Source organism: Miniopterus natalensis, chromosome 7 (assembly GCF_054644295.1).
Source record: "Miniopterus natalensis isolate mMinNat1 chromosome 7, mMinNat1.hap1, whole genome shotgun sequence".
Classification (NCBI taxonomy): domain Eukaryota; kingdom Metazoa; phylum Chordata; class Mammalia; order Chiroptera; family Miniopteridae; genus Miniopterus; species Miniopterus natalensis.
This window is the reverse complement of record NC_142087.1, coordinates 41,123,701-41,140,142: the sequence shown is the minus strand read 5'-3', so window position 1 is coordinate 41,140,142 and position 16,442 is coordinate 41,123,701. Positions and strand designations below refer to the sequence as shown.

Genomic DNA, 16,442 nt, shown 5'->3' with positions numbered 1-16,442 from the left:
GCTTAAAATAGGTTGTTAAAATTGCACACTGTCCTACACTGCTCACCAGAGATGGAGATCGCATTCGAAGTAATGGGAAGTTTGGGGGCCTTCAGAATAAAGCTCCTCCAATGGACAAACTTCGGGGAATGGTGTTTGGAGCTCCAGTACCAAAGCAGTGCCTGGTCTTAGGGCAACAAATAGGTAGGTTAAATAAGTACTTAAATAACAGTTTCTTATTTGACTTTAATCCTTTATTTGAGGCTTGTGTGTTGATATTCTAACATGAAAAGTTAACCAGGATTAAATATGAATAAGATGTTTTTATTCATGACGTGGGACCTCCCTCTCCCATTTTCGCTTCTATAAGCTGTCACCTTGTTTCTAGTCAGCCAATAGAATTGTTTTTACATCTGTGCTGTGAAGTGTACATACAGGTGACCCTGGAACAACACAGGTTTGAACTGCATGGGCCTACTTACATGTGGATTATTTTCACTAAATATGCAGTGGCCCTCCATATCCCCAGGTTTTGCATTCTTGGATCCAACCAACAGCAGATCGAAAACAGTTTTTTCCATTTGCAGTTGGGAATTCACAGGTGTGAGGGCTAACTGTATGCATTATTCTACACCATTTTATATGAGAAACTTGGGCATCTGTGGATCTTGGTATCCAGAGGTTGGGGAGAGGTGGTCAGCACCCCTAACCCTGTGTTGTTCAAGGGTTACCTGTGCTTTTCCAGGAGGTCCCCTACAGGCTGTTACCTTAGAGCCTATTTGCTCTTAATTTTATATAGTTCTAATATGCTTAGATATCTACTTTTTCAGCAAAATGTAGTTGTTATTGTTACTATTTTATAAAAAAATGGTAAATACACATAATATAAAATTTATCACCTTAACCATTTTTAAATGTACAGTTCAGTAGTGTTAAGTACATTCACATTGTTGTGCAACTAATCTCCAAACCTGTTGTCATTTTGCAAAACTGAAACTCTGTACCCGTTAAACAGCAACTCCTCTTGCTTCCATGCCCCTGTGCCCCTGGCAACTACTAGGGGTTTTTTTTCTTCTGTGAATTGAGTATTCTAGGCACATTATATATAAGTGGACTCATAGAATATTTGTCCTTTTGTGACTGGCTTATTTCACTTAGCATAATGTCTTCCAGGTGCATTCATGTTATAGCATATGTCAGAATACCCTTTCTTTTTAAGGCTGAATAATATTCTGTTGTGTGTATATAACACATTTTGTTGTTAACTTTATTAAAGTATGATAAACATATAGATATGTGTATATTTCATAAGTATACCACTTGATAAATTTTCACAAAATGAACACAGCCCCTGTATTAAGAAGTTGAACATTATTAGCACCACAGAAGGTCTCAAGCCCTTTTCCAGTCACTGCCCAGCCCTCTCTTCAAAGGATAACAAATTCTTTTTTTTTCTTTTTTAATATGTTTTTATTGATTTTTAGAGAGAAAGGAAGGGAGAGGGAGAAGGGAGAGAGAGATAGAAACATTAATCGGCTGCCTCTTGCATGAGGATTGAGCTGCCACCCGGGTGTGTGCACAGACCAGGAATCGAACCAGCAGCGACCTCTTGGATTGATGCTCAACAACTGAGTCACACCAGCCAGGCAGGATAACAACTTTCTTAACCTAAAACAGCATAGGTTAGTTTTGTTTATTTTCATGCCTATGTGAAGGAAATCATGCATTGCATACTCCGGTATGCCTGGCTTTGTTCACTTAATACTATGTGTGTAGTTCACTTACATTGCAGGATTGTACTCCTTTGTGTAAATATACCATAGTGTATTTCTTTATTCCACTGTTGAGGAATTTGGATCGTATTCGCTTTTTGTTTATTACTTCAGCCCCCAGCAATGTTCAGAATAGTAGGTGGGAAACATAGTGGGAAGAATGTTGTTTTATATTCTTTTATGAGATGGTCATTCAGGTGCAGCTGTAACAGGAGACAGGAGAGGCTCAGGAAAACAAAGTTCATTACACTCACAGGTCCTAGACACAGGAGACACCACACACCTTGCAGGGCCACATGGGAAAACACCAACATGATCAGAAGGCAGAAGACAGAGGAAAGAGAGTGCTTAGGCCACAGCCTTACTGGGGTTTCCCCAGGAAAGGCAAGGCATGGCAGGGTGAACAGTGTAGGATTGACTAGTTTGAGTAATTCCAGTGGGCTTTGGGTTATAGGCGTGGTCTCTAGATAGTTGCCTGGTACCTGACCCTGAGATGATAAGGCAGAGGAATATTGCCTCTTGGTGTGCACAGGTCAGATAGAGGAGGTTTGGCTCTGGATTGGTTAGTTTGCATATCAAATGCATGCTGGGCCTTTTGCTATCTCCAAGAATTGGCTAACTCTGGCAGGGGCAGTCTCTTTCCCAGCCAGAAGGTTTTTTTAAAGATGTCAAAATATCATAATATATAGAATATTAAAATTATATACAATACAAAGGTTCATACTTCAGCTTATGATGGCATTGAATGCTTGCAGAAACCTGCGTAGACAATAAATGAACATCTATATAAACTGATAAGAAATCTGAAAAAAAGCAGTGAATCAACATAAAAAAGCCTCAACCCTTATCACTCTAGCACTACAGTTTATGGCAGTGTTCCAAAAAAAAAGAACTACCTGTGGAACTTTTAAAATACACAGGTGCCTTATTTACAGAATTTCTAGTTTACCTGGGCATCTGAATGTCAATGGAACAGTAAGGCACTACCTATAGATCTTAGGGAACAAAAGATTGTAATTAAAGATTTCTGTGCTCTATTGGGTTGTTTATATATGTAAGGTTGACATAATACAAGGATTTCAAAAGTAAAAGAGTTACTTAGCCTTCTTGATATATATCTTTAAAGATGCATTCCATATATAGACTATGGTTCAACAATAAGAACTCAAATATTTGACACATAATTTTTTAAAGTCAAATGAGACAGTTTAAGATTACTGATATGTATAAAGTACTTTTGGTTGTAAGCAATAGCAGCCAGCCCTGACCACTTGAAGCAAAACTGGAATGTATTGGAAGGAAAGGGGAAGAAATCACAGATTCAAAGGAGATTGGAAACAGCCAAGACAAAACCAGGAATGGCTCTGGGACATTCAGCAGCCTTGAGATCCGTGCACCTTCACCCGGGAGTGCAACTTGTAACCGAGCTCAGACTTTACAGCTCCTAGAGATTTTTCCCTCCTGAATCAGCCAGCATAGTAAAGATCATATAGACCAGAGCTTCGAGGAACCTCCTTCTAGTGCCTCGTGGGATATTTGCAGAGAAAAAGCAATTTTCAACTAGACTACCACCAAAAAAATTGTACTAGCACAATTAAAAGCAGATTGTTTGTCTTCTTAATAATTTTGCCTACACAGTGTTTTGCATTATAGTATTTAATATGAGGTAACAGCAAATCAGAGCAAAACCAGAAGGAAAAAAAATGAATATTTACATGTTACAAAATAAGATGATTAGAAAGAAGACTTTGAGTGACATGTAAATTAAGTTCTTTCATTAAAAAACAAAGACACTTAGCCCTAGCCAGTGTGGCTCAGTTGATTGGAACATCATCCTGTGTACCAAAAGGTGGCAGGTTGCCCGCCCAGGCATGGCTCAGTGGTTAAGCATCAACCTAGGATCCAGGCGATCGGGTTTCGATTCCTGGTCAGGACACATGCCCGGGTTGCAGGCTCGATCCCCAGTCGGGGGCATGCAGGAGGCAGCCGATCAGTGACTCTCTCGTCATTAATGTTTCTATCTCTCTCCCTCTCCTTTACTCTCTGAAATCAATAAAGGTATATTTAAAAAAAAAAAAAAAAAGGTGGCAGGTTTGATTCACGGTCAGGGCACATACCCAGGTTGCAGGTTCCATCACCAGTTGGGGTACGTGCAGGAGGCAGCTGATCAGTGTTTCTCTCTCACATTGATATTTACCTCTCTCTCTCCCCTCCCTCCCTCTCTCCCCCCTTTCCTCTCTAAAATCAATTTAAAAAAGAAAAAGCAAAGACACTTAGATTTTTTAAATAGTATCCTTTTCTATATATTTTTCCAGTTCTGCCCCAATGAACAGTGTGTCACTTTTATAATCAGAAAAACTTAATAATTGTTTTTTAATACTCATGTTCTTTGAACCAGTAATTGATTTTCTAGGAAATGTGCTTAAATAAATCCTGAAAACAGACAAGACTTTTTTTATTCAGATGAATACTGCAGCCTTGTTTTTTAAGCAAAACATTAGAAATGTTAAGTGCTTTAACTGAACTTATGACCTGGGAAATGCCTATTACAATGTAAAATGGAAAGTTGTTAGAAAATATAAATACAAATATCACACATGTTAAAAATTAAACCTGCAGACTTGTTGAATGAAAAGACAAGAAAAAGCTGAGATGGAAGTAGAAATACTTTTTTAAAAATTACTAAAATAAGTATGGACATTGTAGAAACCAGGATATAGACAGGAGAAAGAAAAGACAACCTTTAATAGCAACTGAAGAAAGGAAAATCTTTTTAAATAACCAGTAAGTAATCAGTATATAGTTTATAATCATGATCTCACCAAATTCATTAACACTTTTATTCTGTTCATATATTCCAAATATGTAGGCCAGCTTAGACATTATTTATACTTTATTGTATCATGTTTCATTTATTCTAATATTTACACTCTCAATTATTACTATCCGTTCATTGGGGTTTTTGTTGTTTTGTGTTCTTTTTAAGTTAAACCATTCTTAATGTTTTTAGAAACAGTGACCAAGATTTAGTGCTGTGGTTTTCAGGGCAAGGATATTTTGTTTTGTTTTATTATGGAAATAAATCAAGCATATAATGAATTCCCATGGACCTATCACCTAGGTACTCTTACTTCGGCTATATCTACTACCCCTCTCACAACTTGTTTCCCTCCTCCTCTCCCCAGGTAGATTATTTTGGAACAGATCAAGACAGAGATTCTAGTATAATTTTTTCACATAATTTTTTCCCGTCATCACTTCATATCAATTTTTTGCCAGTAAGTTCTTAGAATCGTGTAGAACACAAAGTTTGAAAATACCTAAATATTTTTAGTAAAGTCTACCCACCCATCTAATTGCTTAAACCTTCCAGTGGTGAGAAAGTTGCTTCTGCCTTCTAACCAACGTTAACTTGCCTAATCACAGCCTTTCAGATACACTTTCAATTCTTTTGTATTATTTTTAGTAGCTTTGCTTCTGTAGTAATTCCCCTAAATACATTGAAATAATTTTTTATCTTTTTAAATATGTATCATGCAGAAGTTAATGCGTTGTAATTTGAGCTTTCTTCCCTTTATATAAACTGATTTTTAAAAGTATTTTGCTATTTTCATAGTAAAGTTTCATTAGTTTTGTGTTTTCGTTTTGTTTTTTTAGATAAAAAATTTTAGACAACAAATATTATGAAAACTCTAAATTTATAAACAGAATTGAATGTGAATTTTGAATTTTTCTCTTTGGCAAAATTCTGCTAAATGAGTCAGGAAAGACTTTTATAGACACCATGATTTCATATACAAAAAATTGGAGGTTAATAAAGGTTTTTTAAATTAAATTGCTACTATCCATTTTATGCATAAAATATGAACCTACTGTTAGTGCTGCATTTAATAGGAAATATTTAATATTCCATCTTTCTGCTTATAAATAACAAGGCTAATGTTCTATTAAAACATTTGAATACAAATAGGATTTCAATCCTTAATGACCTGAGGAAGTGCAGCGTCAATGACATATAGGTGTGGACATAATTTTGTAACTCATTCACATATAAAGTAAGTATTATTTTATGCATGTAGAAAACATTTTTTTACTATGAAATTGGAAGTACTACCAGACCAGAAAACCAGGTTTTTTTCTATATACCTTTAAGAGTTCCCAATAAGCCATAAAGAATTTAGAAGCATAAGGATCTTGTCATCACTCAGTTACACACATAGAATTTGTATTTAAATATATGAATATATTCATAAGCATATACAGATACGCATGCATGTGTATTTGCTCATTCATTCTAAGTGTAGATTCCCAGAATGCTTGATAGTTTTCAAATACTGTTCTTGACTCTTAAATTATAGAATATCTCATGTTATATCTAATGTACCCTGACTCTTAAATAATTTCTATCATAGTTTTATATGCAAACTACTTTCTATATATATTTGTTAAATGTTTAGGTGTTTATATGTTCATTCCCATGAATATTGATCATTTTTGTATGTGACTAGCATCTCAAAGGGCCAGATAGTAAATATTTTAGGCTTTCTGAGCCAAGAGGCAAAATCATGGGTAGTATGAAGGTATTTATATAATCATTTAGAATCACCATTTAAAATTGTATAAAGCATTGTTGGCCTGTGGTAATCCCTGGACTAGAGTGTATAGTCATTGTATTTAATATTTAATGTCTAATAAATCATATAGACAGGTGATAAATAATTTTGAACTTGATAATATACATTTTAAGACAAGTAATATAAGGAAAGTTAAATTTTTTAAAAATTATTTAACAAAAGTACATTTTTGAAAGCTGTGTTTAAGGTAATAGTCATGCCTGTTAGAAGCAGTAATTTTTTAACAGTACTATATTTAATGCATTTGTACCCCCCTCAAATTTGTCTATGTGGAATTAGATTGAATACTGAATATTAAACAGGATATAAACATTGACTGAGTGAGTGATCTCATTTACAGAGCACTTTAATGTAGAAAACTCCTTATACAGAAATAAATTTATTAAAGTCAAGCAATTGAAGATAATTAAAATTTAACAAATCAACAGTCTTTTACTGGGGTCTAAATGTGCTTTTTTATTTCATTTGTTTACATTGAACGTTTTGTGGCTTTAAAAGTAGTTCCACAGTGTTGCTAATTCTTCTTTCCTAAATCCCTAATTTGATATGATATCAGTAGTTTTAATCAAGTGTCTGGGTTCTTTGCAGATCTTCTTCAACAGTATCGTAATGCTCTAGACAAGTTGAACAGTCTGAACAAGGAACTTGACAGTCAGTTAAACCACCTTCAGTCTCCTGAGATGAAGAAGAAAAAACAAGAACTTGATGAACGAGAGAAAACTCTGAAACTAATGGAGCAACAACTAGGTATATGCTTACTTTTTGTTAATGTCTACTTTTGCTGCATGAAGATAAATATTTTTGATTAAAGAGGTTTAACTGTAAGAAGAAAGAATGCAAATGATCCAGAACTTAAATCTATAGACACTCCTGACCTCTTAAGTCATCTGATAAATGGTAAACTATTCTCTCAGCAGGAGTAGTAAGAATCATTCTCAGCATTATTTATAAATTCTTTTTCTATAACTTAAGATGTATTTGCTTTTCTTTTTTAAATATGATTTTATTGATTTTAGAGAGAGAAAGGGAGAGGGAGAGAGAGAGAGAAACATCAATGATGAGAGAGAATCATCTATCAGTTGCCTCCTGCACCCTCCTACTGGGGATCGAGCCCACAACCCAAGCATGTGCCCTGACTGGGAATCCAACCTCAACCTCCAACCACGGAGCCACACCACCCGAGCAAGATGCATTTGCTTTTCTTGTTTATAATTCCAATCTTTTAAAAGTTAATTTTCTGCCTTTATAGGTATGACTCCCACACGTAAGTGTAATGATTCATTATGTCATCCAACAAAGGTTGAAATGCCAGATTGTCCAATTCCTGCTAAAAGAATGAGAAGAGAAGTTACAAGACAAAATAGGTGAGTCTATTTATGACCTGAGAGTTATCATTGGTTAGTTTATCAAAGCTCTTGTCTCATTATGCTTTAAAAAATGGCATGAGTTTATTTCTAATTTCCTCCTTGAACCAGAATTAGTATTTTTTTTTAATTGAACTAAGTGATGGGAGGAAGTCATAATCAGTATATTGTCCTAGGATACTCCAGTTTTCTAAATGATTTTTGCTAATTATGTGGAAAGTTTAATAGTTTATTTTTGTTACATTAAAAGTCAATGTTAAGATTTAAATTGCTTTTCTGTTTGACTTAACTTTCAAATACACTGCATTCTGCTTCACAGAATCAGCAACTTGATAAGTACAGAATATGCAAAATCATTTGTACATTACTTATTTTAAAATTCCTTATAATGTTTGGTTTGGAAAATCAGATACCATTTAGATAGCTCACCAAAACACCAACCAAGTTGTTTGCAGCCTGACTCAATGGTAAGAAAACTATCCTTTTTAGATTAGATATCAGTAAGGCCATTACAAAGAAGGGTACCATGGTACAAGGCTTTCTTGTATATTATTTCAAAAAGTTTAAATACAGACTTTGCCTGTATACGTGTCTCATGTTGACCTTAGAGGAGGAGTTCCTTTGAGACTGTGGTGTTAGGAGTTAGTATTCCATGCTCTTTCTGTCTACATATTCTACATTTATGCAGTAAATATTTAAATGCTCATTTTGTGCTGTGTATTGCTGGGTGAATAAAAGTAAGGTGCGTGGGTAGGAACATAATTCATTCCATATAATAGATGCCTTAAGGCATTAAGAGTTTAAATCTCACAAATTTGAGAAAGGCTTTATTTAATAAGTGGTATAGGAGATCAGGGGACTTTAGGAACAAGTTAAATGATACCTCCTGAAAGCAGTCAGCCAAATCCAGATTGTCAAATAGGACATTGTACAGGAAAGATGATTGATTTTGTTAATAAATCAATGACATAAAAGAAGGATGGTTTGTTGTAGAATAAAAGTGATTGAAAGATATCAAATGTAGTATGTAGCCTTTTTATGGATCTAGATTTGAATCTTTAGAATGACAGCTTTGAAAAAATTTGGAGAAATTATAATATCACCTGTATATTAGCTATATTAAGAAATTATTAATTTTATATATAACAACATCACAGTATTTACAGTAAAATAAATATATATTAGAAATGTATACTAAAGTATTTATTAGTTAAATAATATGGTGTCAGGGATATACTCTAAAATAATGCAGGAGGAAAAATATGTGCTAGGATAGCAAAATAGATTGGACAAAATGTTATAATTACTGAAGCTTTTATATGTAGGTTTCCCATAATTTTTAAATAAGTGTTTTATTAAAGATGGGGAGCATTTTTTCCAGTTTTCTGAGAGACTAATGAAGAAATTCCTGTTTAGTAGTTCTAAACTAAAGTACCTATACTTGAAGCTACATCATAGCCTCAGCACTGAATTAGCCCAAGTCCCTACAGTTACAACAGCACTACTACAGATGTCACTGCTTTGGATCTTGTTAATTAACATTTTGTGCATTTCAGAGCTGGTGTAGGCTAAAGTTTTTTAGTTTATCATGTTGTTGTTAGTAGTAGTACTCTAATTTATATAGTCATACATCATATAAATCAAATGGTTAATACTGTGTTGTACTGTACTGTGAGCCATATGTGCAATTCGAAACTTTCTAGGAGCCATATTAAGAAACTGATATTAATTTTTTTTTAATATGTCTCTTGATTTCAGAGAGGGGGAGAGAGAGAAACATCAATGATGCGAGAGTCATTGATTGGCTGCCTCCTGCATGCTCCCCACCAGGGACCAAGCCCACAGCCTGGCATGTGCCCTAACCAGGAATCAAACTGCTATCCCCGGATCATGGGTCATCGCTCAACCGCTGAGCCACACCGGCTAGGCCTGAGATTAATTTTAATAATAGATGTTACTGAATCCAGTATATAAAATATTATCATTGTAACATGTAAACAGCATGAAAAATTATTGCTGAGGTATTTTAAATTCTTTTTTTCATACAAAGTCTTTGAAATCCTGAAGACAACAAATCTATGTTAGGACTAGCTACCTTGCAAGTGCTCTGGAGCCACATGTGGCTAGTGGCTACCAGATTGGACAGCACAGGTAAAGAAAGAGCTTATGATAATGAAATCTTGTATCCTATCCATCTTTACCTTATCCCATTCCCTAGAGGCAACCTTTGTTTTAACTGTTTAGTTTTAATTATTCTGTTTTTGCCTCCATTTTATACTTAGGTCTGCCTTATCAGCTTTCAGACAGTACAGCTCACCCAGCCCTTAGGTGTGGAGGTTTGTCTTGCCCACCTAATGACTTTTGAACTGAATTGTTCTGAATTATTTTAGAACTTTTTCTTTATTGTGATTATTTCATTGTATTCTGTCCTGCAGCCAAAACCAAATCCTCCATGCTTTTTTCAAAGGTAGAGGTCAGTAAACCACATACATTTTTATGGCTATGTAAACAATTAGCAGTAGGCAAAGTTGTGTGCTTGGATTAAATTCCTTCTCTAAAGTTCTAGGTCACCAGTCAGTGTTCCAAACATCAGGATCAAATAAATCTTCCATACTGTATCAGTTCTTAAAATGATGTTAAATTTTAATCCAGTTCTTATTGAAACTGTTTCTTGGATGTTATTAATTTTTCTGGATTTTCTAATTTCCTTTCTTTTATTTTTCACTATTTGTCTTGATCACGTGCTCCAGCCACACACTTAAAGCAAAGCCTGCTGGCCCATTGACCCTGCTCTGCCCCGCCCCGCTTAAAATTTCCACTGAGAAAGGAGACTAGATGGGCAAAGAGTTCTGTTTTTGTAACAGGTGAAGAAATCCAGACCAGTGACACAATCCTCTTTTTTAAACATAATTATAAAACCAAGAGTCATCAGGCATATGCATGTGAGAGAAAAATCTAAGATAAATTGCAAAAACAACTCTGGAAGATAATTGAACCAAACTCTCTTTAAATTTTATAATTTTCAATAAGATTGCAGAAGGAGTTGTCTTCACGAAACTCAGAGTGTATTAGGAGATACTGACAGGACAAGATTATAGATTACAAATACTGTTGCTGAAATTAAAAATTCAAAGGACTTAAGTCAAAGAAACTTCCTACCAAAAAAAAAAAAAAGTGACAACAAAGGAGGAGACATAGAGAACCAGTTCAGACTACTAGGAATCCTAGAAAGAAGAAAATGTAAAAGAAAAAGTATGTGGGAGAGAAATTTCCAGGGATTGCCTTTATTTTGTAACTTTTTTGTAATAAGCATTATAATTGTTGATAATTTTTCAAATTGTAATTTTATTTAAGGAAAAGGGGATAAGTGAAAATCTTCATATTTGGGGTCTGAGATACACTATTGTTAAGAACTGTGGTATATACGCCCGGCCAGGCATGGCTCAGCGGTTGAGCGTCGACCTAGGATCCAGGCGATCGGGGTTCGATTCCCGGTCAGGGCACATGCCCGGGTTGTGGGCTGCAGCCGATCAATGACTCATCATTGATGTTTCTATCTCTCTCTCTCTCCCCCTCCTTTCCTCTCTCTGAAAATCAATAAAGATATGTTTTTAAAAAAGAAAAAAAACTGTGGTACAAATTACCTTGTCTTTTACATATGTTTACTGCTTTTATTTTGAGGCTTTCTTACTTTTTTTTCTTTCTGGCATACATGTCAAAGAAGTGATTATATACAAAGATTTAGTTAAATCTGTTTACACCAAGAAATTATCATAATTAATAGAACATAGTTCCATTCAATATTTAACCATACAGGTCTGATGAGGGAGTTTGGGAAAGGAAAACTTTGATCCATTTATTATGTGTGTGTGTTTTTTCCATTATGACCAGGACTATAACCAAAACAAATGTGTGAAAAGTGACAGAGAAGAGGGGACCTTTGGTCTCAGAAAGAATGCCCTGCTTTCTGCAGCTGTTTCAGAAGACTGAGGAGGTGACTTACCAGACTGAATATTTCTGGGGACAGTACAAGAATCTGGGGCATTCATTTCCATGTCTGTCCAGATGGGACTGGAAGCAGCCATTCAATTTTATGAATCTCACTGGACAATATGGATTTACTGTAATTATTCCAGTGAACATGCCCTTTGGTTATCATTATCTTGCAAATGTGTCAGAGGAAAATGTGCACATATGGCAGTGACTGTAAAACTGGCACATGCATTTATTAATGTTGAAGAAAATTGTATGTACTATTTTTCAGTATGATTACTATGGATATCCTAGAACTATTTCTTGGAAGCAAACCTTTTTATTACTTCTGTGTGAATTTATTTAACAAAACTGTTTTGTTGGTTGTGTCTAAGGAAAGTTCCAGAGGTTAGGTATTTAATTTTAAATATGTGAGGAAACTCTTAATGGCAAATTCAAAATAAAAGTAGAAGCAGCACTGGTATCTGGGGATTCACATGTTAAGATACATGGATAAATATTAACTTCATGAGTGAACTTGAGACAGCAGTAGCATTTTAAATTTCTAAAGACTTACCCTTTGTATATATAAAATATACCGCGGCGCCCATTTTTATAAGTATTGTTTGACTCTGTTAATACTAGATTATATAGTCTCAGCCTTAATTCTACATTTGCATTATTTTGTAATTTTTTATTACTATTTTTAAAGGGTTAAAGAAGTTGTACACTTCCACATTAATGCAATAAGGCCCTGCTAGAAAGTTGCTTCAAACACAATTGAATTGTGTATTAATCAAAGCTAACCTGTCAATGTATACGTCTTTGCGTAAGTAAGTCCAGTTGTATTGGTCTGTGAAATTACTTTGTAAGGAAATACTTTTGGTACAGTTTTGTGTCCCAGGAAATACGTTTGTTTTTCACTCCTTTCTAAATATACAGTGAGGTTAATAAAGAGGATTGGGGGTTTTTCCCTATTGAATGGATTTTTTTTTTTAATTGAAAGCTTTCTAAAAGTTATTACCTTGGTAAAAACTATAACAATGTTAACCTGTCTTTATAATTGGAAGTCATTTAACTATTTTGCTGAATAAACAAAATGGGAATAATAGAATTAGCTAAAGGAAAAATTGGGTTCATTTTAAGTGAAACTTGTTCTTATTTGTTCTTAAATATTAGTGCTAAAAAGATAAAAGTCCCATTTTTTATAAGTATATTTTTGCTTCTCTGACTTGGTTATTTACAATTATTTTAAATGGGTGAGATTAATTCAATTATATTTTTAGTATATAATTTTCAATTAATATTTTTTTGTAAAAAGTTTGAATTTGTATCATTTTTATGCTGTTAAAATAACTTTTCAGTTATACCTGCTAAACATTTTCATGGAATCATCTCTTCCTCTTCATGGTTATGGAATTATATTTATAAAATTACTTTTATACATGTTAATTTAAGATGTTTTATTTTGCATGCCTGTTGAACACGTAATACCTGTTCTGACTTACAAAAGAGGATAGTCATTCTTAGTATCCATGGGGAATTGGTTATAGGACTCCCGGCTGATACCACAATCCATGACTGCTCAAGTTCTTTATATAAAATGGTGTAGTATTTACATATAACCTACACACATCCTCCCTTATACTTTAAATCTCTGGAACACTTACAGTACTTAATACAATGTAAATGCTATATAGTTTTTATACTGTATTGTTTAGTGAATAATGACAAGAAAAAAATGTTTGTACGTGTTCAATACAGATGCAACCATCATAGGATTATCTATGCGTCAGCAACAATGTACCTTTAAATAGACTTTAAAAAGGAAAATGTTACTAGAGATAAAGAGGGGACATTTTATAATGATAAAGGGGTCAGTGCATCAAAATATAAACATCATAAATATGTGCAGCTAATAACAGAGAACCAAAATACATGAAGCACAAACTGACAGAAATGAAGAAAATTCAACAGTAACAGTTGAAGACTATACCCCATTTTTTTTCTTTTCTTTAATTCTCACCTGAGGATTTGGGGTTTTTTTATAGATTCTAGAGAGGAAGGAAAAGATAGAAACAACAATGTGAGAAAAATCAGTTGGTTGCCTCCTATACTCGCCCCAACTGGGATCAAACCTGCAGCCTGGGAATGTGCCCTGACAGAATCAAACCTGTGACCCTTTCACCAGTGCAGGGGACAACACTAACCACTGAGACACACTACCAAGGGCCTTTTTCTTTTTTTCTTTTTTATTTACAGTTATTATACAATACTGTATTAGTTTCTGATGTACAAATAGTAATTAGACATTTATATAACTTACAAAATGATCCATTGTCATTTTTTGCATGTAACTGTCCAGTTTTCTTGACCATTTTTGAAGATACTGTCTTTACCCCATTGATAATTCTTGCTTCCTGTGTCATAGATTAATTGACCACATAGGTGTGGATTTATTTTTGGACTCTCTAGTCTGTTCCATTGATCTATGTATCAGTTTTTATGCCAGTACCATGCTGTTTCGATTACCGTAGCTTTGTAGTATAGTTTGTATCAGGTAACATGATACCAACTTTGTTCTTTCTCAGGATTGCTGTGGCTATTCAGGGTCTTTTTTGCTTTCATATAAATTTTAGGATTATTTGTTCTAGTTCTGTGAAAAATGCTATTGGTATTTTGATAGGGATTGCATTGAATCTGTAGATTGCTTTGGGCAGTATAGACATTTTAATGATGTTAATTATTCCTATCCATGAGCACCGTATAGCCTTCCATTTATTTATATTTTCAGTTTTTTTCTTTAGTGTCCAGTAGTTTTATGAGTACAGGTCTTTTACTTCCTTGGTTAAATTTATTCCTAGGTATTTTATTCTTTTTGATACAACTGTAAATGGAATTGCTTTTTAAAATTTCTCTTTCCAGTAGTTTGTTATTGATGTATAAAATTGCAGCCAATTTCTGAATATTAATTTTATATCCTGCTAATAGTTTTTTTATGTCATCTTTAGGGTTCTCTCTATAAAGCATCATGTCATCTGCAAATAATGACAGTTTGACTTCTTTCTGTCCTATTTGGATGCTTTTCTTTTTTCTTGTCTGATTGCTATGGCTAGGACTTCCAATACTATGTTGAATAAAAGTGGACATCCTTGTCTTATTCCTGATCTTCAAAATTTTTCAGCTTTTCACCATTAAGTATGGTGTTAGCTTTGGGTTGGTCATATAAGACCTTTATTATGTTGTGGTATGTTCTGTCTACCACCATTTTGCTGAGAGTTTTTATCAGAAATGGATGTTGGATTTTGTCAAATGCTTTTCTGCATCTATTGATGTGATCATATGATTTTTATTTTTCATTTTGTTTATGTGGTGTATCATGTTAATTGATTTATGGACATTGAACCACCTTTGCATGCCAGGAATAAATTCCATTTGATCGTGGTGTGTGATTTTTTTAATGTATGGCTGAGTTAGGTTTGTTAATTCCTGTATTTTGCTGAGGATTTTTGCATCTATGTTCATCAGAAATATTGCCCTATAATTTTCTTTATTTTGTAGTGTCTTTGTCTGGTTTTGTTATCAGGTATACCCCATTCTCAATTAATGGAACAACTATACCAACTAATAGATAGGTAAGACCAACAACACAATGGAAGACTCAACACTATTAGCCAACTAGACTTAACAAACATAGAACATTTCACCCAACAACAACATTATGCATTCGTAAGCACACACACAACATTCTCCAGGCTAGGCTGTAAAACAGACGAAAAATTTTAAAAGAACAGAAATAATGCAAAGTAGGTTCTCTGGTCACAATGCAATCAAATTTGAAATAACAGGGACCTTTGGGAGACTTAAAAATACATGGGAAATTAAACAGTATACTCCTAGATGACCGGTGGGTCAGAGAAAATCAAAAGGAATTCAGAAAATATTTTGAGATGAGTGAAAAGAAAACACATAAGTTATGGGATGTGTCTAAAGCAGTGCTTAGAGGGAAATTTATAGCTATAAGTAACCACATTAAGAAAGAAGAAAGGGCCCTGCCAGCATGGCTCCGTGGTTGAGCATCAACCTATAATCCAGGAGATTAAGGTTTAATTCCCGGTCAGGGCATATGCCCAGATTTCAGATTCAATCCCCGGTAGGGGATGTGCAGGAGGCAGCTGATCAGTGACTCATCATTGATGTTTCTATCTCTTTTTCCCCGTTTCCCTTCCTCTCTGAAATCAATAAAGACATACTTTTTTAAAAAAAAGAATGGCCCGGCCAGTGTGACTCGGTTGAGCATTGTCCCATGCATCAGGAAATTGCTGGTTCAATTACTGGTCAGGGCACATGCCCAGGTTGTGGGCTCAATACCCAGTAGAGGGTGTGCAGGAAGCAGCCAACTGATGTTCCTCTCTCATCGATGTTTCTATTTCTCCTTCTCCTTTCCTCTCTCTGAAGTCAATGAAAACACAGTTTTTTAAAAAAGAAAGAATAAAGAAATCAATAACCTAATCTTTCACTTTAAGACACTGGAAAACAAGAAAACTTAACCTAAAGCAAGCAGAAGGAAGAAAATCAAGTTTAGGACAGAAATGAATACAATAAAACAGAGACTAGAAATACGAGAGAGAAAAGCAATGAAAGCAAAACTTGGTGTGTGGGTTTTTGTTTTTTTTAAGATCAACAAAATCAATAAACCTTTAGTTAGTTTGACCAAGAAA

The 16,442-nt window shown here is 34.4% G+C and overlaps 1 protein-coding gene across 1 annotated transcript in view; it reads left to right on the top strand.

Moving 5' to 3' along the window:
- Positions 1-15,165, top strand: part of SMCHD1 (structural maintenance of chromosomes flexible hinge domain containing 1) — a 117,933-nt gene extending 102,768 nt beyond the window's left edge. Inside the window, exons 45-48 of the mRNA XM_087818980.1 lie at positions 12-183; positions 6,974-7,132; positions 7,635-7,749; positions 11,641-15,165. Of these exons, the coding sequence (XP_087675106.1) occupies positions 12-183; positions 6,974-7,132; positions 7,635-7,749; positions 11,641-11,665 (471 nt within the window). The 3' untranslated portion in view covers positions 11,666-15,165. The remainder of the gene's footprint in view (positions 1-11; positions 184-6,973; positions 7,133-7,634; positions 7,750-11,640) is intronic.
- The last annotated feature ends 1,277 nt before the right edge of the window (positions 15,166-16,442 follow it).